We start from the raw sequence: 21608 nt of genomic DNA on the forward strand, positions 1-21608 counted from the left end.
TTGTATTTTACGTTTCGTAAGGAAAATAGGTGTAAAAATATTTCCTTTCATGACATTTTGTGACTTTATTTAGTTGATTTATTAGACTAAGTAGTGCACTTACTGATTTCACATTGGGCGGATGGCTCGCTGGTTAGCATGCTTCAGTCACCTCTGCAACACACTGCATAGATGGCTTTGACATACCGTCAACGCTGTTGTTTCTTAAGACTCCAATGATAATGTTAGTTCATCTTTTTAATATTTTAAACACAAATCCTGACCATGTCTTACAAATCTCCCCTTTAACTTTACTGATTGTTGGACTTCTGGTGAGATGTTAAAATGCATTTTGGTTTACAGTACTTGCTACATGCAATGACAACAAGATTGCATCTAATCTAACCAGTCTGTTTTCTTTATGTCCTACTGTGAGTGGGGATGTCTGAAACTGGATAAACCACCTGCAGACATAATGGTTTCATTTACTTTGAACCCACCACGAGGGACTAAACTGCTCAGTAATGTTCAAATAATGAACTTTTCCGTAACCCAGACTTTCATTTAAGTCTCTTTGTGGCCTTGGTATGAAAACATATGAACCCCGAGAGTTCATTGTCTTTTTGTACAGTGATTTGGCTCCTGTTAGTCAAACAGGAAGTGCAGGTTCAAAGAGCAGCAGGGCGAGTGAGGTGCAGAAATTAAAGTGGCATTTTCACCTCAACAGTTTTGTATATGAAAAAAATAGCATCCAAATGTCTATGAAAGACCATGATGCTTATAGTCAAATATCTTGGTGTAGAAACAGCCAATATCATTGCTCCCTGTTACATTCACCTCTGTTCAACAGATTCCAGTCAAAAATGGGCTTAAAGAGGGCTCAGTGGACTCTTAACTTCAAATGAATACAGCACGCAACTTAGCTGCAAGTCAGTTTTTATTGCTTTTGTTTACAGCACAATCTGCAGTTTCAATCTCAACCAAATTGTGTTAGGAAATCAAAAACCACAGTAAAAGCAAATGCAAATTTCTTTAAAATGCTGCCGGCTACAGTAGTGCAATGCAAGGAGTGGTTACATATTTTACAACAGGAACTGTTCCAGTGTGTCAGCATCTCAGATGTCTTTCAGCAGATCTTGTCCCTGTGGGTTCTCCAGCCAGGTTGGAGGATAGCTGGCTTTGATGCTGGGTCTGTCCTTCAGACTGTTGTAGTAAGAAGCCAGTTTAGGGTAACGCTCCTCGCATAACCTACAGAATGGAGAAAAGTTAATAATGTATCCAAGTTAATGCATTGCCAATGTTTGTGCAATGGCAATCAATGTATTTGTTTCATCAGGAAGCTTTAATCCACATACCCAAAACGGAAGACATAACAGATGGTTGGATAAACACACACATCAGCCAGTGAAAAGGTCTTTCCTGCCAGGAAACCGCCTGAAGTCTAGAAGACAGGAAAAAAGGGAGATATGACCACATTCATGTGCTGGTGGGCAGATTTGACAACCAGGATTCTTATGTTACCTGCACGCATTTCTCTATTAAAGATTAGCTTACAATGTTAGCTGTGGCTTATTAAAATACAATATGGGTGATTTTAACGGGGCAATCAACTATAATTATCAACAAAATGTCAAAACTGCCCTTTATTCACATTATGTCTATGTGTTGTGTTGAGACGTCTACTGAAGTTGGCATGCTAACCAGCTAGCCCCGACCAGTCCCAGCCCAAAGTTACCGAGATGAAGTTAGTTTTAGGTTGGATATTGGACAGACATGTGCTCCGGAGACACCCAGCGGCGTCTCTTACTCAGTTTCACACAGTGTTAGCAGCAGGAGGATGGTTAGCTCACCTCCCGAAACCTTGTGCTGCACTGGAGGCTGACTTGGGGACCATCAATAAATTACCCTATTGTTTGTTTGTTTTACACAAAAACAATGTTCAGTGAAAATTATGATTAAAAAAAATGATACATGACCTCATGTAGCACACTTATTGATGTGTTATGTGTTATGTATTTATTTCGCAAAAATATTTTTGTAAGACAATACTCATTGCCAAACCAATGCCGAATTGTATTACTAAATGGGACAAATAAGACACAGCTCTTGTTACTGGCTTTTACTGCTAGATAGAAGAAGCAGTATAATCCAATAAAAAGAGGTGTGTCTTATGTGAACTGTGTAGTGATGCAATTAGGCATTGGTTTAGAGTCACTGGGTCACATGACATGGAAGCTGTTGAAAAATAAAAAGCCATCGTAAAATATTTTTGCAAAATAAATACAACACATTATCAAAATAAGTGCTACACATGCCGCTAAATGTCTGTCCGATATCCAAACGAAATATAACTTCCAAGTTCTCTAAGCCTTTTTGTTAGCCACGTAACCACAAACACTCCCCTGGCCCCGAGCACACAGTCCCAACCGCTAGCTGCACGGCTAACAACCTCACGGCAGCTACAGCTAACAGCAGCTAGCGGCAACTCTGGTGATATGCTGCCCCCTATTTGTTTTGAATTTAACAGGTGGCCAAATTCTTACATATTGCAGCAGGAATAATTCAACATTTTGGGAAATACTGTTTCTTTCTTGCAGAGAGCTAGATGAGAAGATTGATACCACTCTTGCAGGTTGTAGCACGTTAGCTTAACAAGAAGACTGGAAACAGCTAGCCTGGCTCCGCTTAGTTAATTAGCCACAGGTGGTGGCTTCATATTTACTGTATATGCAAGTAGTTTCAATCTCCTCATCAAATCCTCAGAAAGAAAACAAACAAGATTATCCTCCAAAATTATGGTGCCGTTAGTCTTACACTTGGAATTGCTAGTTAAGTTAGTTCAACAACTCCTGATCATGTGTCACTTCAGTTTAAAACCTTCCTCTGCACTTCTGTACTTGTCTTTTATTTATTTATTTATTGTCTTGAGGGTAGAGAATTTGATAATCTTCAGGCTAACCTTCTGCAGGTAACCCTCCCACAGCTTGAGCTCAGCAGTCAGACTCTCTCTGTTTCTCTTCACAGCAGAGTCGTGTCTCTCTCCCTCTGGGACCTTCCAGTTGTAGTAGATGACGTCCGCTGAAAAATATTGAAACAGACTTTCAGTCATGAAACATTCACTCCCACACTAGTGGGCCAATTGCTTCTGTGTCTCCTGCAGTCGAGGGTGGAGTCAGTCAGGGAATTACGTAACATCAGTGAAGACAGTAAAAGTGCCTCATATAAAGTTTGAAGCAGCCTATTCAGAAAAACTGTAGTCACTGGACGTCTTGTACTCTATTTATGCACAAGTTGATGGTAATTATTGGAAATGCAGCTCTCTTCTTTTTGCACCCCTCCTCAAACAGTGAAGTGCGCCGTCTCATGACTTGAGCTTCGCGTGCAAGCTGGCCTGAGCATGTGATCCTTTTGTGGGATTAACATATGACCTTACAACATCACTACCTGTTTTAAGGGGTGCACAGCATAGACCTGATGCACGGTGCCATGGCTTAATTATGTGAATGCACAGCTCATTAGTGCATGGCGTGTGTTTTGAACAACTCTGGTCTCTTGAGGAGGGAGCAGTTGCTAAGAGCAATGCAGCTCAAAGTCCCTGAAGGCAGACTTCTAAATCAGATGAGTCATGAAGCCATTTGATAAAACTTAACATCTAAGTTGCTCAGGTGTCGTAACCATTATCATTAATATGCACGACTTATGGGGTCAATGGGTGTGTCATGTTTTGCAAAACAGCGTCAGGGTTAACATACCCATTTTCTGGGTGAGTGAGAGACCCTCAAACATGCGCTGGTACATCATTGCCAGTTCAGCGGGGCAGTCAGGGACCAGCTTGTTTCCCTGGGACTTGAACTGGTTCTGTTGTTGGAGACATGAAAAGAGAAACTATTGTGAACAGCTGCATGGAGCTCCGGTTTCTTTTCCTCAGCGGTGTAGGGTGCATGTTTGTCTAGGAGGCATTGTTGAACACACAGATCACAAGGAGCCCTCTAATTATTAACTCCTTGGTGGCAGCATAAAATATTATCTAGGGCTAAGCTCTTACCTCCAGGTACAGGCAGGCAGCGTAGGACTCATTCAGGACCTTGTCTCCATGTTTGAAGGCAGGAAGCTTTAACAAAGAAAGAGTGGAATGAAAAGTTTGACCATTATTTTTGTCACTAAAACAAATATGAAATTGTATGCGTCAGGAAAATGCAGGCTGACACAGTAAGATGATATGTATGATTTACAGGTAATGGTTAACTAACCTGTCCCCTGGGGTTCATCTTCATGACTTCGTCGGACTTGTGCTCCATTTTCTCAAAAGAAAGCAGTTTTTGGTTGTAGCCCTTCAGGTTCTTCTCCTCCAGAGTGATCATCACCCTCCAGCAGGGGGGAGAGCCGGAGCCCCACAGCAGAGTCATGTCCTTGGCCATGGTTTCAGAGTGAAGTGTTAAGCCTGACGGTGGCTGAAGTTGTGAGTGGTGGAAGAAGTGAGGAGTGAAGCTGGAATGCGGCAGACGGCTGTTTTATAACATGCTCCGACTGACTGTTCGCAGCCTGATTGGTGCGAGTAAGCCCCATCCCATTTTTGTGTTATCACCCAGGATCTGTAACTCAAGACAGCTGAGATAGCTCACACCCTTTCCAACATGGCCACTCCTCTTCTTCCCTCTGTGTTAACTCAGGGCAGCATTACTTCAAACTAAAAGTCTGCATATATATTACTTCTGCATTATTACACCTCTAGCTGTTGAAACCAAGAGGCATTGGCAAAGTCAAACGTGAAGGAGTGACTTCTCTTGCTTTGCATTAATACTCTTTGATCTCAGACGTGCATATCATAAACACAACACATAAATAATGCAATTTTGTGCACTGATGGTTACTAATAGTAACAGTTAACAAAGAGTTAGAGCTATATTTCTTTTATGGTGTAAAAAAAAATTATTAAACAATATATATAGTATATATTGCTATGTTCCCTCAGTGACTTAAAGGTGCAGTTTGTATGAATTGTTGTTTAAAACATTAAAAATTCAATGAATATCAACTGAATGTGAAGCACTTTGCGGTTACTCCAGTGATACGCTCTCGCCCTATGTTTGTTTGGGGGCACCCATTCTTACATACTGCACCTTTATGTGTGTGGTTGTCGTCATTACAGAGTTCATAAGGGATTATGTCACCGCTGTAATTATTTACGTGCCCTAATATCACCACAGCATTCCAACACACATAACAGATACAAATTATATAAATTTGTATCCGTGCAAGCTTATGTCAATATTATCTTAGTTAATTGTTATCTTAAACTCTTCCTACAGTGATTAAGTGATTTCCTGTTGCATGTCACAGTGTCCTGATAGTAACTGTTGAAAACTCACAGTGACTCAGCACTTTTCACTCACCCCTGCACACACAGAGTGCTGGCACAGTCACTCAAACAATCAAATCTCCACTGAAAGTAATAGACACCACCTATGTAATGTATACCTACGCTCAAGAGTGACAATGAAGGCGGCTCTGAGTAGAAAAATTGAGCACCCGCTATTCACATTGTCCACACGCAATTTGCACTTTCTTTGTTCCTCTTTCTCCGAGTCTGTCCTTGCACTCCGGATGTTGTGCACTTGAATAGTTGCCCATATCAACACTTAAGTAATCCATGTGTGGCAATAAACCACAGTTCTGTCTCATATGTGATACAGTCTGCAGTCCCTGTCCTGACTCTTTTTGGGGTGCAGCTGTGCTCAAAAAGACAACTTGTTGAATGAGAGAAAGCTTCAGGAATTCTATGAAAAACGTGGGTGGTGTAGCTGAAGCCTGTTCCCTCTTGCAAAACATTCAACTGCTGACCAAGACTATTTTAGGTTTCTGAGAATTTAGCCCCCCCCCAAAAAAATGCAATAATTTTTCCACATTTCAAGGATGAGCATTTAGTCCAAGTAACATGTGGTGCTTTTTGTTTTTTTTGAGTGACTGCACTGGTCACATTCCACTTCTTCATATCGCTTCATCTTCACTCCTTGCCTCTGACAGCGATCTTTGTGTCTTCGTACGTGGGCCTTGTCTTTGTCCAGTTTGAGCACTGGAAAACTGGTTATCATGTTGATTTTGCACGACTAGCATGACGCAAACATTTTATCTGTTGACAAAGCATACTGAGAAAGAACAAATACAATGGTGACCACCATACAACTGGTTTTACAACAAAGTGTTGGCTGACAGACTAGGTTCTGCCCTACATGCATGACTTGGCATTTTGACAGTCATTCATTATGATGGTTTGATCACCTTACATGTCCTGTGTGCACAGTGGCCATGCAAAAGAGGCCCGCTCACGCTGGACCGCTCTATTTAAATAAAGATTGAATGGTTGAATGGCTGTCATTTTTAATGCAGAGACTCTGCAGCAAGTATTAAGTTCTCTGATACCTATCCGTACATTTCAACCCCTCGACAGTTATGAGACCTATTTTTTTCAGATGTGGTGTTTCCAAAGTAAAGTCTCATTTTTATCTACTTGCCCACTATTTCGCTTTTTTTTTTTCTTTTCTTTTGAATATCACACATTTGGTCGTGTAGGCTCATTGTCTGCATGTGATCATTTATTCAAGCATTGTAAAGTTAATCGGTGAGTGTGAGACCCTCTGCTGCTCCTGTCAGGAATCAGTATAGTTTCCAGGAACTGATCTTAAAGGGCAACTCCACTAATTTTACACATGAACATGTGTTTACAGGCCTTGGGGAGTACTACTGCATGTGTGGAAAAGGTAGTATAAAGAATTTTGTGGCTCCAGAGGAAGCTGCACGTAATCTGATAAATTCCCTTCTGTCTTTGAACTTTTGAACTGCTATGAGAATACAGTGTATTACGTGTGTATGCTGCACAGGCTGCAGGTTGGATGGGGCAGTCCCATAATACTTAGTTTGTCTGATATATAAAATACCAACTGCTCCTGTGATCATCAGCTGATGGGGCAAAACAGGGGAAGCCCCGTGTCCACAGTGCCAGAACTGAGCATGGGCCCAGAGAAACATCCACCACATTCAACAGGTGCTATCAGCACAGCTGTTACAGATGTCGAACAGAAGGTAAGCATATTACATAAATGCAAAATAATGCACGGGATGAAATACGGAGCTGTCATTTATGCAAAGTCACGATTGCACAGAGCATTTCACTCACCTTTGAGCAGAGCAAACGACTTTCATTTTGGCACGGCTATTCAAATGATAAAACCTGCAGGTTATGTCCTCAAAGACACCGCCAACATTTTTGTACTGACACAAAAGATTGAGAATCTGTGCTCGACGAATGTTGTTCACCTCTTATGTGACCTTCTGATTCCATACAGTGAGCTCTACAAAAGAAGAACTTGAATACATTTCTTACACTCTGATTTAATTTGTCCTTCAGCAGTGATTCTTGGTTTTATTATGCTGCAGCATAACTGTAGAGCCAACATACTGGTTTACAATGACATGTTTGCTGTAGTTGAGTTTAATTAGTACAATAAAGTGGTTGAAGCCTATTAATCCAAACTAACTGAAGTAGAAGATTCATCATTCATTAATACCTGTTGTTATAGTAACGTGTACATGTATTAGTCAACAGATTAATGTTACATGTACAAGCCATGTATCCTGGAAACAGAAACTGATATTGCAACGATATCACAATGTCCACATGTTTCTGCTGCCTGCCTGTAAACCCTACAAACATCACATGCCGCATGGAATAACACAGCCCGTGTTTACCACTGGCAGGAACATGCCTATAATAAACCTACAACAAACTAAATCTAAAAGTTAGTTTGACAAAAATGAAATAAAAGAAACATTTCTGCTGTTGCAACAGCACACAGGTAATCACAACACCTTGCCTTTTAATTGTAAATAATAAAAAAGCTGTATCAAATTCGACACACTGAGCTGAAACTATCTAGCAAAAATTTTTTCTATTGAATCGATCCAAAACTGTGTGAGAACCTCACATGTCTTTGAGTGTGTCTTGTCCCTTAGTGTTCTCCAGCCAGTGAGGCGGCCAGCTGGCTTTGATGCTGGGCCGATCCTTCAGCAGAGCGTAATACTCTCCCAGTGTAGGGTAACGCTCGGCAGACAGCCTACAGCACAGAAAGCAGGAATGTCAAGCCATACATCTATAGATCACTATGTTGTTGGTGCGACTTCTAGAAAATTCTCCTACTAACCCAAATCTGAAGAGATAGGCAACAGTTGGAAAAACAGTCACGTCCGCCAGTGAGAAAGTCTTTCCTGCCAGGTAGGAGCCTGAGCCCAGCTTGAAACAAAGAAGTAAAAGATACAGCGTGTTTGAAGACGTCAGTTCATGTTGAGATTGTGTGTGTTTAGAGAGCATGCACTACCTTCTGCAGGTAACCCTCCCAGAGCTTCAGCTCAGTGGCCAGAGCTTCTTTGTTTCTCTTCAGTGCCGAGTCATGCCTCTCTCCTTCAGGGACAAACCACTCGTAGTAGATAACTGCGTCTAATAACAGAAAACACACACACATTAATATATTCTGAGCTTCACTGGGTCGATGATGTTATTTCCTTGGCATAAGTGTATAGTGTTTTCAGACATAATTGAAAACATAATTTATTGTGTAAAGAAGAAGCCGCAATACATTTTTCCTACTATACCTTGTATAAACTATGAAAAGCAGGTAACAAATATATAGTTTCATATAAAAAAGGCACCTAATTTTCCTCAAACAGCTGGGCACTGTAGTCTTGTAGCAAAACCTTCTCAAACAGGAGTCAATAGCACTTTTGTTGAAACTATTTTTAGCCACAGATTGATACATATTTGTTGCAATGAGTATTTTAAAGCACTGGGAGAGTGTATGCATATACAAATAACCCATGTGCCGACCCCTCAGCTTTACAAGGTAACATGTTGGATTATTGATTTTGGTCTTATGAAAAGGGACAAAAACAAAAATACACAATTTGCCTTGCGTTAGTATTTAATTTATGCAAGAACCTTAATGATAATAAAAAAAATAACAAGTCCTCTTAATGTGTCTTTATCAAACTGACCATTTACTGATAAATCAATAATCCTGATGCTATTCTGACTCCAGCAGTAGAAGGTGTGAATTCTTTACCTGCGTGGTAGTAAAATAATATATAATTAAAGCTGCAGCAGCCTGGAATGTGCCTCACAGTCATGTGCCTGTCAGGCAGCCCAATACTCAAATAACACATGATTTGATCAACACATCAAATCAAAGTATTGACCAGTTCACACAAAGGTAAAAGGTTTCATGATTAATGACTATCCTACAGGCCTCAAATATTTGTGCTAAAATATTATATGCAAGCTGGCTGACTTCCTGTTGGGCAACGTTAAAAAAAAAATTTAAAAAAGGAAGCCTGCTGACCATGATAAAGCAATATTGGAAAATACTTTCCTTTGCATTTTGTCAACCAAGGCATGTCCTGTGTTGCTCAATAAATTGATCATGAATAATTTGTGGTTTGCAATGAACCCCTCGGACTAAGTTATGGACTATGAGACAGACTTCTTGTAGCTCACAGAAAATTAGAACTGTTCATGTTTTGCTTTTGTATCAAGCAGCGAAACAGTTGTCGCAGGATTCGTTTGAGTTATTTGGTCTTACTTGACATAGCACATTCTGCCATGCGACCGTTGTGCACGTGTACATTACGATGCTGAAGCCCAGGCCCCATTTGTTTGAAGGTTTTTGTATTTTTAAAAAAAATCACAGCCTGGAGGTCTCACACACTGCAGTTAAAAGGGTTTAACCTGTCCTCTTTTGGGATTTCAATTTAAGTATCTTACTGAGTTTTTCGGAGAAGGTGAGCCCCTCAAACATGCGTTGGTACATCAGTGCTTGTTCTGCTGGACTGTCTGGGATCAGTGAGTTTCCCTGGGACTTAAACTGACTCTGCAAATCAAGACAGAAAACACAAGGTACACTTCTTAATGTTGAATTTAGTACAATTATTCAAATAATAATAATAATAATTATTAATAATTATTATTATTATTATTATTGTTGTTGTTGTTGTTGTTGTTGAGTGTAAAACTTCTTGTTGGGAATTGGTATCTTTAAGTTGACTCACCTCCAGGTAAAAACAGGCTGCATAGGAATCATTCACGATGTTGTCTCCATGTTTGAAAGAGGGAAGCTTTAAAATAAAACAGGTGGTTATTATGTGAGTGAGACACTTCAAGGGTTAACTATTATCAGTGTCATCATACAACCTTAATGCTAATGCTAGTGGGAGCTAATTAAGACAACCTGCTGAGCTGGGACTCTTGGGAAACACAACCCGGCTCCCTGCAGCCTGTTTATAACAAACATGGCGGCCAGTTAACTCTTAAGAATCTGTGCCTGCAGTGTTTCCCAAATCAGCATGACTGTACACAAATGTACTGCCAATTAAAAAGGTAATGAACTTGAGCTGTCAGGTTGTCAGAGGGCTGAATCATTTAAGGTGTAGACTCATATACGCCAAACTACCTTAAAAATACAGTCACTAAAATCTCATCTTGTTTACAGGTGAAATATACTCCGAAAAACTGATGAATTGATCCTTTAAGTGACACTTGAGACTTCTGATAACATCGGCATGCTGCTAGCACACCTATAGCGACCCTTTATCATTACTTGGTCGTTTCCGCCCCCTGTGGTGCGTTTGTGTGAAAATGACTTGGGTGAGTAATGACTATTTATTGAAGATCAATTTTCTAACAAATAAAAAGCTGCTTGGTGATTTTTTTGTGAGCCGAATTAAAACTCACACCAATGTCATTCATCTACAGCATTCAGTCATGTTTAAACAAGTGTACATTTTGTCAGTAAACTGGAAAACATTGAATAAATAAAGTTGTAAATGGAGTTTGGCGTTGCCTTAAACAAAAAAGCACGTCTGGTAGGAGTTCTATAAATGGTGGGACTGCAGGTTCAGTATAAATACAAGTTATGTTGGCTATAAGCTAGACGATACCTGTCCTCTGGGGTTTATATCTAACACTTCCTGGGACTTGTGCTCCTTTTTATCAAAGGAGAGCAGTTTGTGGTTGTAGCCCTGCAGGTTCTTCTCCTCCAGAGCGATCATCGTCCTCCAGCAGGGAGGAGAGCCGGAGCCCCACAGCAGAGTCATGTCCTGGGCCATGGTCTTAGATTTAACAGCCTGGAGACGGAGACTGAAGTGACAACAAGCGACTTGTGCTCAAGTACAAATGGAAGTTTTTCTTCTCTGTTAACACTTCGTGAGGATCTCACGTCATAATAAAAGCGCACACTGCCACCTGCTGGCCAGGAGGGGGTACTACAACCGTTTCAATTCATTTTCCTTTATCAAAGGTTTTCATTCTGCAGGACTGTCAGGGGTCATCTTGACACCCTGGGACTTGAACTGATTTTGTCGCAGAATAATAGAAAACATGTTTTATTTGACTCTCTGAAATGGTGAGAAGAGGCAGTGTGTTGTCTCAGTTTTGACACCTAACCTCGGGCTCATTCAGTATGTTGACTCCATTTTTGAAGGGAGGGAGCTGAAGGACTGAAATTTCATAATTTTTTTTCCGTTGGTAAATTGTGCAGTTTTTACGTGCTGCAAAGAAAATAAACCTTTATGACAAAACACACACACACATTATTTTTCCACCAATGAATGCTTGTAATGACTTCTATATCATCTCTATGCAGATACCGCCCTTGTGGCATAGTTATCATTGTTCTTACAATAAACAATATATTCCTTAAGTGTTCCTTATCTGTAAACTTTTGAACTGCCACTGAGAAATATTCAGTGTATTATTCACAGTTGGATGGGGCAGCCCCATAAAACTTCCTTTATCTCATATACTATACCAACTGCTACTGTGATCATCCGCTGATGGAGCAAAACAGGGGAAGCCCTGTGTCCCCAGGGCAGACTGAGCATGGGCCCAGAGAAACATCCACAACATTCAACAGGTTGTATCGCAATAAAAGGGCCAACTTCAACAAGGAACAGGATGTGACTTTACAGAAGTCTTGTCGAGCTTGAGGTGTTATCAGCACGGCTGTTGTGAATTTCTCATAGTTGTGAGTTCCACATGAATGCAAAACAATGCAGAGGATGAAATACGGAGCTGTCATTTATGCAAAGTCACGATTGCACAGAGCATTTCACTCACCTTTGTACAGAGCAAACCACTTTGGCACATCTATTCAAATAATAAAACCAGCAGGTCATGTCCTCAAAGACACCGCCTACCTTTTTTATTGACATGAGATTGAAAATCTGTGCACGATTTAAAGGTGCAATATGTAAGGATTTTAGTTGAAAATGTTCAAAACTTAACTAAAATTACAGACATTTCTGTTTAAGTTAGCATGCTAGTGAGCTACCCACCTTCAACTTCAAGTGATGATAGTCTGACTGAGCTATTATAGTTTACTAGCTAATGCTAGCTACAGGAAGCAACAGTTGGCATCTAACTCTGCTGACATTTGTTTGGAGTACAGATTTGACAGGTGACCAGTTCTTACAATACATAGTTCACCTTTAACCTGAAGTCTGAGGTTTGTGCAATGTTGTGTTCACCTCTTATGTGACCTTCTGACGACATACAGTGAGCTCTACAAGTCCAAACTAGAGTACATCTCTCACACTTTGCTTGTGGCTTCTTGGTTTTATCATGTTACAGTATTTTTGAAGAGCCAATATACTGGTTTACAATGACATGTTTGCTGTAGTTGAGGTTATTTAACACAACCAATAGGTTGAAACCTATTAATCTGAAATAACTGACTTCAAAAGAAGACTCAAAACGCATATAAAACTGTTGTTATAGTGACTCGCACATGTATTAGTCATCAGGTGTTGCAATATAAAGTTATAATGACATTAAAACAATATAATGTTGCATATACACACCATGTATCTGGGCAGCAAAAAACACTATCTTTACAATATCACAATGTGACATTTTGCTGATCATCACACGCTGCAGAGTTTAACACAGCCTGTGTTTACCATGAACATGCCTCTGAAAAAAAAAAACCTTTTAAACTAAATCTAAAAGTTAGTTTGGCTAAAATAAAGTGAAAGAGCCACATCTCTGCTGTTGCAACAGTAATATATTTAGAGCACACAGGTAATCACAACACCTTTCCTTTCCAGTGACAGGAAAATAACAGCTGGATCATATTTGACACGTCGAGTTGAAGCTATCAAGCAAAAGCATTTTTCTAGAATCTGAACAGAAGCATTACAGGCCAGAGATGCTCACAAGTCTTTGGTCACAAGTCCAAGGTCAAGTCTCTCATCTAACCGTCTATAGATGCTAACGTTAACTTTCACAACTGACTAACTGACCTATCTGGCAGACGTTGCATTTGGCGACTCTTTTCTTTGGGCCTTGTGTGAGGTCTTTATAGCCAAAGGTGATGACAAACAGCACAGCGGCTGCTGGTGTGCTCGCCATGGTGTTGTTTTGAGCTGCGTTGTTGCTGCAGCGTACGTCATTTTCTGTGGCTGCGCGCTTGTGAAACAGGACGCAGGGAGAGAGGGAAAGACGGTCAGCTTGCCGGACTTAAAACAACGATTGATCATGCATCCTAACAACGCAAGTATGAGTCCAGTCTCAGATGTCTTTGAGTGTGTCCTCTCCCTTAGTGTCCTGCTGCCACTCAGGCGGCCAGCTGGCTTTGATGCTGGGCCGATCCTTCAGCAGAGCGTAATACTCTCCCAGTATAGGGTAACGCTCGGCAGACAACCTGCAGAACAGAAAGTAGGAATGTCAAGCCATACATCTATAGATCACTTATGATGTTGGTGCGACTTCTAGAAAATTCTCCTACTGACCCAAATTGGAAGTGAGTGGCAACAGTTGGAAAAACAGTCACGTCCGCCAGTGAGAAAGTCTTTCCTGCCAGGTAGGAGCCTGAGCCCAGCTTGAAACAAAGAAGTGGAAAATACAGCGTGTTTGAAGACGTCAGTTCATGTTGAGATTGTGTGTGTTTAGAGAGCATGCTCTACCTTCTGCAGGTAACCCTCCCAGAGCTTCAGCTCAGTGGCCAGAGCTTCTTTGTTTCTCTTCAGAGCCGAGTCATGCCTCTCTCCTTCAGGGATATACCACTCATAGTAGATTACTGCGCCTAAAAAAAGAAAAACAACATACTTACACTGATACACTGAGCTTCACTGGGTCTATGATGTTATTTCCTTGCATGAGTGTTGCATTTTAAAGCATCAAAAAGGAATTGTTTATGGAAGAAGCTGCGATATTCTACATTTTTCTTGTTCCATGTAGAAGCTATGAAAAGCACAAATGTATAGACCCATTTTTAAACTAAAGTTTTGTAGTCCAAAAACATTTCTGGAGCAAAACAGTGTTTCAGCATTCTCCTAAATAACTGAAGTAGATGGAGACTTGTTTTGAAACGTAAAAAAACAAGTAAATAATTGAACATAAAATGGCTCCATACAGCTCGTCTGGTGTTATCAAAGTCTCCAGAAGCCCCGAAATACAGAATTTATTTGAAAAGATGTTATTTACACCCTTTTTAAAGCCCAAATTTCCCTGTTGCTACTAAGCTAAAAGCATTAGCATGCACCCCATCTGAAGTGTGTGCTCAACTGTGTGTTGAGGGTGTAAATATTGTCTTTTCAAATCAATTTGCAATCTCAGGGCTTCCAGAGACATTTTATGAAAAGTCCCTCTCTACTTTAGCTGTTCAGGTGTATGCGTCTTTAACAAATAGACGTGTGCTGTTTAAATTAGGAATGACAATTCTGACTCCAGCAGTAGAAGCTATGCACTTTTTAACCTGTGTGGTAATACAAAATAATCAAAATCAAATCGAAATGGGTCAGAGTTTTTTGAGCAAGTCTTCAAAGATTTGTTGAAAAATTCCAATTAATGTGTGAAATCCAAGATGGCTGACTTCCTCCCAGGCCACTGTAGAACCATCCTACGCCCCTCTCGGAGCCAAGAGGCCATAATTGCTTTTTGCCGTTAAAAGGGTTTAACCTGTCTGCTTTTGGGATTTCAATTTAAGTGTCTTACAGAGTTTTTCGTAGAAGGTGAGTCCCTCAAACATGCGTTGGTACATCAGTGCTTGTTCTGCTGGGCTGTCTGGGATCAGTGAGTTTCCCTGGGACTTAAACTGACTCTGCAAATCAAGACAGAAAACACAAGGTACACTTAAAATTGTGTGTAACTTTGTGTAAAATTGCATTATTGCAGTATTAAAGGGGCGCTGTCTTTTTTAATACTTAAAATATTAATGAGGTAATAATATAAACTCCAAAATATTTATTTTTTCCAGGACTAAATAGACAAGCTGTTCTCAGAGGACAATAAGGTCCCCAGAACACTGTTTGAAGCTAGAAAGGTGGCAGGGTCCGCCAAATGTATACAAAGTAAAACAGTATGAAATTGGTTATTTAGTTTGTTTAGGCAAAAAAAATAAATAATTAAAAACACAGTTATTGAGGATCTTTCTCACTACAAAGTACACCTTTATCATCTTTACCTTGATGCACAGGCTCACTCACCTCCAGGTAAAAACAGGCTGCGTAGGACTCATTCACGATGTTGTCTCCATGTTTGAAAGAGGGAAGCTTTAAAATAAAACAGGTTATTATCACAATGTATAACGTCCTTGCTTATTATGTGAGTGAGACACTGAAAGGGTTAAATATTATCAGTGTCATCATACAACCTTAATGCTAATGCTAGTGGGAGCTAATTAAGACAACTTGCTGAGCTGGGACTCTTGGGAAACACAACCCGGCTCCCTGCAGCCTGTTTATAACAAACATGGCGGCCAGTTAACTCTTAAGAATCTGTGCCTGCAGTGTTTCCCAAATCAGCATGACTGTACAAAAATGTACTGCCAATTAAAAAGGTAATGAACTTGAGCTGTCAGGTTATCAGGACAGTTCAAGACTTCTGATAACATCGGCATGCTGCTAGCACACCTGTAGCGACCTTTTATCATTACTTGGTCGTTTCCGCCCCCTGTGGTGCGTGTGTGCGAAAAGCACTTGGGTGAGTAATGACTATTTATTGAAGATCAATTTCCTAACAAATAAAAAGCTGCTTGGTGATTTTTATGCGAGCCGAACTAAAATTCACACCCATGTCATTCATCTACAGCATTCAGTCATGTTTAAACAAGTGTACATTTTGTCAGTAAACTGGAAAACATTGAATAAATAAAGTTGTAAATGGAGTTTGGCGTTGCCTTAAACAAAAAAGCACGTCTGGTAGGAGTTCTATAAATGGTGGGACTGCAGGTTCAGTATAAATACAAGTTATGTTGGCTATGAGCTAGACGATACCTGTCCTCTGGGGTTTATATCTAACACTTCCTGGGACTTGTGCTCCATTTTATCAAAGGAGAGCAGTTTGTGGTTGTAGCCCTGCAGGTTCTTCTCCTCCAGAGCGATCATCGTCCTCCAGCAGGGAGGAGAGCCGGAGCCCCACAGCAGAGTCATGTCCTGGGCCATGGTCTGAGATTTAACAGCCTGGAGACGGACACTGAAGTGACAACAAGCGACTTGTGCTCAAGTACAAATGGATGATTTGCTTCTCCGTTAACACTTCGTGAGGATCTCACGTCATAATAAAAGCGCACACTGCCACCTGCTGGTCAGGAGGAGGTACTACAACTGTTTCAATTCATTTTCCTTATCAAAGGTTTAAATTTAAACCCTACATTTTATTTTTAAAGATGTTAGACTTTTGGCCTATTAAAAAGAAAAACACAACAGTTTAAAACATTTTAAAATGTATTTTAAAGTTTATTTTTTTAACTAATTTACAGACATACAATAACACAGTGAAGGCATTGTATTAAATATCCTTCAGGATTTCATATCCCTGTGAGCTGGCCAGCCATTGTGGGGGCCTGCTGGCTTTAATGCTGGGTCTGTCCTTCAACAGGCTGTAATATTTGGCCAGTTTGGGGTAACGTCCAGCAGACAGCCTATAGAGGTGAAACAAGGTTAGGATGCTAGTGATAAACAAAGCGGTCTGGGCTCTTCCATTAAGTACTGAACTCAGTCACCTACCCAAAACGAAAAGCATACGCAGCGTTTGGAAAGACGATCACATCAGCCAACGAGAAGGCCCCTGCCAGGTATGAGCCTGCAGCCACCTTAATGCAGAAATCAAATGAAAGAAACACTGGTGTCAGATTAGAAACATGTCTGTGTGTACGTGTGTGTGTGTGTATGTGTGTGTGTGTGTGTGTGTGTGTGTGTGTGTTGTTCATACTCTACCTTCTGCAGGTAACCCTCCCAGAGTTTGAGTTCAGTGACCAGCACTTCTTTGTTTCTCTTAAGAGCTGATTCATGTCTCTCCTCTTCAGGGACAAACAGGTCATAGTAGATAACTGAATCTAAGACAGACACATGTAGACAGAGTGTGATTGTGTTCAGTGCTTCTGTCCATGTTTGCCTCTTTGCTCTGTGTTTCTAGGTTGTGTGTATCTTACTGAGTTTTTCAGTGAGGCTGAGTCCCTCCATCATGCGTTGGTACATCAGCGCTTGTTCTGCAGGATTGTCAGGGATCAGCTTGATACCCTGGGACTTGAACTGATTCTGTCACAGAATAATACAGATTAATTTTTGGTTTTTTTTTTTTGTTTTCTTTATAACTCTGAAATGGTGAGAAGAGGCAGCGTGTTGGGATCAGTTCTGACGCTTTACCTCCAGGTATAAACATGCTGCAACGGACTCATTCAATATGTTGTCTCCATGTTTGAAGGCAGGGAGCTGAAGGAATGAAATTGCATAGCTGTTATTTTTCTGTTGGTCTTCCTTTTAAGATGATATATCACGTTTTTATTTATACCAATGAATGTCTTTAATTTGACTTCATGAAATGAAGACAAGAAAACATTTATTTCATGTAAATATTAGAAACTCTCTATCCAGGTGCCACCCCAGTTGAAACTGTTTTGCTGCAACGCTAACTAAATTGGACTTAAAGGAGACATATTATACTCATGTTCATAATTTTATTTTGGTTCACTACTAGAGTAAGTTAACATGCTTTAACGCTCAAAAAACATCCGTTTTCACATATTCTCCAGTGCTGCAGCTCTGTACTACCCGTCTGAAACAGTTTTGGCTCCTGTCTCTTTAAGGCCCCACCCCCGAATATTGATGCTTCTCTGATTGGTCAGCTCACACACGCCTGAGCCAGCACCGCTAACAACGACAGAGCAGCTGTGCTAAATCAATTCTTATGTGCCAAACTAGGCGCTAGGCATAAACTATGCAAATGTCATGGTGATGTATTGTGATGTCACATAGTCACAGAATTAAAGGCAGGACGACTGATGAGGCGTTTCAGGAGCAGTGTTTTCTGTGGGAGAGAGGAGCTTCTGTTGTTGCGGACTTTGACCTTTTAAACTTTCAAGACTCTAAAAAACTGTATAACACATTGAAGGGAAGGGGAAAAACGAAAAAGCATAATAGGCGTCCTTTAAATATGAATCTGGTTGTTTTTACTGTACTGCATGCTCCACCTACCTGTCCTCTCGGGTTGATTTCCAAGACTTCCTGTGATTTGTGTTCTCCTTTCTCAAAAGACAGCAGCTTGTGTCTGTATCCTTGCAGCTTCTTCTCCTCCAGAGTGATCATAAGTCTCCAGCAGGGAGGAGATCCAGCCCCCCACAGCAGACTCATTGACTTGGCCATGGACACGAGTAATACAGACAGACACAAAGTCAACAAAACAAAAAGTCTCAACAGTGAACTGCACAAGTAAAGTGAGCAGCAGTTTACGGCACCTCATTAATCCAAAGGTTGCTCAGCGGAGGCACGAGGCCACGTGTTCTGGGCTCAGAAGTGAAAGCAGTGAAGAAGAGACGTGCACATCCTTTTTTTCCCACTCGTTTTTGTCGTTTTTATTGCAGAATGTGTATACACAGCATTTCAAGTGAAAGTGTATGTAACCATGGTTTCGTGATATTTCCCAGTTTTCTGTCGTACTGTGAGAGGAGCAGATGGTTCAGCTGGGACTCACATTATCCACAACCTGTTCAAGTTCATACAAAGTACAATGTGACCACAGAGTTCAAAGCGAATGTCCAAACACCGCTCCCCTCTCTCAACACATATCTCAGCTACGAGCACATCTTTTATAACATTTCACAGAATAGCCTCTTTGTATCTCGGACTATAATACAAGTTTCTACAGAAGAAAATTACAAAAATAATACATCACATGAACCGCACTAAACATGCACACTGTAGTACTACAGTATTCAGTACCTGGCAGCTGAAAAGGGCATTTACACATTGTATGCAGAATTCTCTGCATGTCCTTCAAAATAGATTATTAAAATTTTTAAAAAAGTCTTTATTCTTTTGTCTTTTTACACTTTACAAACAGTTCCTCTGAGATCAAAACGTCAATTCTCTTTGTGTTTTGAGTCAGTCATTTCATTTCAGCATTAATGTTGAGTAAGGTGCAAGATGTGTGAGCTGTTGCAAATAAATACTGAGAAAAGTTCTGCCAAAATAATACAAAAAATGAATTAATTGTAATCAACTACGCCTGTGGATGTGACGTTTCTGAGTTATCTGAGAAGCAGGAAGTGCATGAAACAAGAGGGCGAGATGGCGTAAAGGTACAGTGTCGTCCCTTTTAAATGAAAGGCACACATCAGATTGAAAACCTTTCACGTTCCCACTAAAACACAGTCACTTGTCACTTGTCAAACGTGTAGCTGCAGAAGCAAACTCTTCATCACTCTCAGTGAGCCTCTTTGTGCTGATCTCTTAGGATTCTTTAAAACTGGATAAGAGAACGAATTAGATCCTCAGCCTGTTGATCTTTACAACTGAAATTCACAGCTTAAATAAATGAAAAAAGGTGAAGTCACAGCTGCGGAAACTCACAAGCAAATCGTATCCTTAATGCAACATTTCAAATATGTTTAGATAAATAAAAAAACTGACACTTTTTTCTCTGTGTTGCATTAAAAAAAACACCACTATCACGGCTGCAGCTTCATCACTCAGACACGTCAGGCAAAATTAGCAGCTGGCAAAAACCTAAAGGGCTTTGTGACAGGTGGAATACAACTCTTGTAAAGTGTGGCGAAGGCAGGCGGCGGACAGAGGTGTCGCTCCGGTGCTTGTAGCTGTGTTTCCACGGCAATTAGGACAGTTAGCAGGAGGCTTGACGATCATATTTATGTGTCTGGAGAATCGGTTAGTCCTAAAGCGAGAGCTTCCTCCGGGGTCAGACCGTTCTTCAGAGTCCGCCTCACTGCAAGAAGAGAAGAGAAGAGAAGGACTTAAAAGTCTATAAAATGTCAAAAAATCTCCTTCAAAGGCTTCAAATTGCCTCTTTTGTCTAACAAACAGTCCCAAATCCAAGGACTCTTCATTCACTGTGATAAATGACAAAAAAAGTAACACATCCTTACATTTAAGAGGCTGGAACCTGCAAATGTTTAACATTTCTGCTTGAAAACTAACTATTAAACTATTGATCCAAATAGCTGGCCGCTAATTTTCTTTTGAAGGTTGAATCGTTGCAGCTTTAATAGATGGTTTTAAAAGGAAACGTTACAGTTGATGCAGCAGAGGCAGAGATATCCTGACTTTGAGTTTGGGCCAAGCTCCAAAACAAATAAAGCATTAAGATACTTTTCCCATAATGCAACTGATCTTTCTCTTATTAGAAAATACTTTTTCTAGTATTAATGTGCGCAGATGCTTCTGCTTCATTATGTATTGCTTTGTGGAAGAATATTTTAGGACATAAAAATAAATCACGAGTATACAGGCCAAAATTTGGACTGGGTTCGATTTAGTGTTGAAATTGTTTTTTAGTGAAAACACATTTTTGTGAGCGAAACCCGCTTAGAATAAATGTGTGATATGGATTTAATCTTTCAGGTCGTACATGATTTACGGTTGGCTCTGGACCTCCTCCTCTCTCGGGGCTGGGCTCTAGTTCCTGGACCCTGAGTGGCCGACCTCACTATGCGCTCCATGATCTCGTCTGCGGCGTCGTCCCCACCGATCTGAGTGTCCTCCACGGGTGGTGTCCACGCCTGCATGCTGCGACCTGAACACATGGAGCAGAATGACAAAGGCTTAAGCATGAACACAGAAACCCTTTAAAGTGCTGCGACCCTCTCTGTGAGGAACTTCCTGTCCCCCTCACCTCCCCGTCCAGGCCGGGATCTTGTCCGTGTCCGAAGCCCCGGCACTCCGCCTGCCTCCTTGTCTCCGCTGCTGATGCTGGTCCTCAGCACGGCTTTCATGTTCTCGTGCTCTGCAACATCCTCAGCGTGGCCCAGACCCTGAGGCTGCTCGGTCTCCTGGCTGCCACTGGGGGCGCTGCTGTTGCTGCTGGAGCCGTACCGAGCACACTGAAGGGGAGAGACGGGAAGAAAGAGAATAAGAACATGGCAGCCTGTATTTGAAGTATTTTGAGCTTTGACTCTAATGTGACAAAGTAGAATCCAGCCTGTAAAGATTAGAATACCTGCTCTGGTTTATTGACTTATTAACTTAGATCAGTAAAAAAAAAAAAGGAAAACTTTGAGGTAAAGTGGTCCAGTCAGGGTTAGTGGTTTCATGCGCACACACACACACACACACACACATGCATGCAGACAGAC

General features: G+C 40.9%; 5 protein-coding genes across 10 annotated transcripts in view; all 5 read right to left on the minus strand.

The window, feature by feature from the left end:
- Positions 1-898: 898 nt before the first annotated feature.
- LOC311272532 (glutathione S-transferase A) lies at positions 899-4493 on the minus strand. The gene is made up of 6 exons (XM_084379008.1): positions 4230-4493; positions 4025-4090; positions 3732-3837; positions 2939-3057; positions 1335-1420; positions 899-1227 (listed from the first exon to the last, which is right to left on the minus strand). The coding sequence occupies exons 1-6, from the start codon at positions 4395-4397 to the stop codon at positions 1095-1097; spliced, it is 678 nt and encodes a 225-aa protein (XP_084235134.1). The 5' UTR covers positions 4398-4493; the 3' UTR covers positions 899-1094.
- A 2855-nt stretch (positions 4494-7348) lies between these two features.
- LOC311272531 (glutathione S-transferase A-like) lies at positions 7349-11198 on the minus strand. Of its 2 annotated transcripts, none has more exons than XM_084379006.1 (6): positions 10963-11198; positions 10075-10140; positions 9791-9896; positions 8352-8470; positions 8178-8266; positions 7349-8090 (listed from the first exon to the last, which is right to left on the minus strand). In XM_084379006.1, the coding sequence occupies exons 1-6, from the start codon at positions 11128-11130 to the stop codon at positions 7958-7960; spliced, it is 681 nt and encodes a 226-aa protein (XP_084235132.1). In that variant the 5' UTR covers positions 11131-11198; the 3' UTR covers positions 7349-7957. The 2 variants fall into 2 exon arrangements, with proteins under 2 accessions (XP_084235132.1, XP_084235133.1); XM_084379007.1 differs by lacking the exon at positions 10963-11198 and adding an exon at positions 10254-10379.
- Positions 11199-13067: 1869 nt separating this feature from the next.
- Positions 13068-16544, minus strand: LOC311272530 (glutathione S-transferase A-like). Of its 2 annotated transcripts, none has more exons than XM_084379004.1 (6): positions 16297-16544; positions 15508-15573; positions 15017-15122; positions 13987-14105; positions 13813-13901; positions 13068-13724 (listed from the first exon to the last, which is right to left on the minus strand). In XM_084379004.1, the coding sequence occupies exons 1-6, from the start codon at positions 16462-16464 to the stop codon at positions 13592-13594; spliced, it is 681 nt and encodes a 226-aa protein (XP_084235130.1). In that variant the 5' UTR covers positions 16465-16544; the 3' UTR covers positions 13068-13591. The 2 variants fall into 2 exon arrangements, with proteins under 2 accessions (XP_084235130.1, XP_084235131.1); XM_084379005.1 differs by lacking the exon at positions 16297-16544 and adding an exon at positions 15712-15921.
- Positions 16545-16810: 266 nt separating this feature from the next.
- Positions 16811-18663, minus strand: LOC311272533 (glutathione S-transferase A-like; the record flags this gene model as incomplete). Its single annotated transcript, XM_084379009.1, has 6 exons — positions 16811-16943; positions 17029-17114; positions 17239-17357; positions 17454-17559; positions 17668-17733; positions 18496-18663. The coding sequence occupies 6 exons, from the start codon at positions 18661-18663 to the stop codon at positions 16811-16813; spliced, it is 678 nt and encodes a 225-aa protein (XP_084235135.1).
- Positions 18664-18844: 181 nt separating this feature from the next.
- fhod3a (formin homology 2 domain containing 3a) overlaps positions 18845-21608 on the minus strand; it is a 74832-nt gene continuing 72068 nt past the window's right edge. For all 4 annotated transcript variants that reach the window (XM_084380097.1, XM_084380096.1, XM_084380095.1 and 1 more), the window contains 3 exons: positions 21149-21356; positions 20885-21049; positions 18845-20242 (listed from right to left, as the gene is read on the minus strand). In XM_084380097.1, coding sequence (XP_084236223.1) covers positions 20166-20242; positions 20885-21049; positions 21149-21356 — 450 coding nt within the window. In that variant the 3' untranslated portion in view covers positions 18845-20165. The remainder of the gene's footprint in view (positions 20243-20884; positions 21050-21148; positions 21357-21608) is intronic.

This window comes from Pagrus pagrus, assembly GCF_965226575.1.
Source record: "Pagrus pagrus genome assembly, chromosome: 17".
Lineage (NCBI taxonomy): Eukaryota > Metazoa > Chordata > Actinopteri > Spariformes > Sparidae > Pagrus > Pagrus pagrus.

Bases quoted from the DNA above. Each gene is read 5' to 3' on its own strand.
- LOC311272531 (XM_084379006.1), bottom strand. From the start codon at position 11,130: ATGGCCCAGGACATGACTCTGCTGTGGGGCTCCGGCTCTCCTCCCTGC. The intron at 10,141-10,962 runs GTATCGTCTAGC...TTTATTTTAAAG, and splicing joins ATATAAACCCCAGAGGACAG to CTTCCCTCTTTCAAACATGG. The intron at 8,267-8,351 runs GTAGTGCATGCT...CTTTGTTTCAAG, and splicing joins GGGAGGGTTACCTGCAGAAG to CTGGGCTCAGGCTCCTACCT.
- LOC311272530 (XM_084379004.1), bottom strand. From the start codon at position 16,464: ATGGCCCAGGACATGACTCTGCTGTGGGGCTCCGGCTCTCCTCCCTGC. The intron at 15,574-16,296 runs GTATCGTCTAGC...TTTATTTTAAAG, and splicing joins ATATAAACCCCAGAGGACAG to CTTCCCTCTTTCAAACATGG. The intron at 13,725-13,812 runs GTCAGTAGGAGA...TCTGTTCTGCAG, and splicing joins GCCACTCACTTCCAATTTGG to GTTGTCTGCCGAGCGTTACC.
- LOC311272532 (XM_084379008.1), bottom strand. From the start codon at position 4,397: ATGGCCAAGGACATGACTCTGCTGTGGGGCTCCGGCTCTCCCCCCTGC. The intron at 4,091-4,229 runs GTTAGTTAACCA...TCTTTGTTAAAG, and splicing joins AGATGAACCCCAGGGGACAG to CTTCCTGCCTTCAAACATGG. The intron at 1,228-1,334 runs GTATGTGGATTA...TCCATTCTGTAG, and splicing joins TGTTATGTCTTCCGTTTTGG to GTTATGCGAGGAGCGTTACC.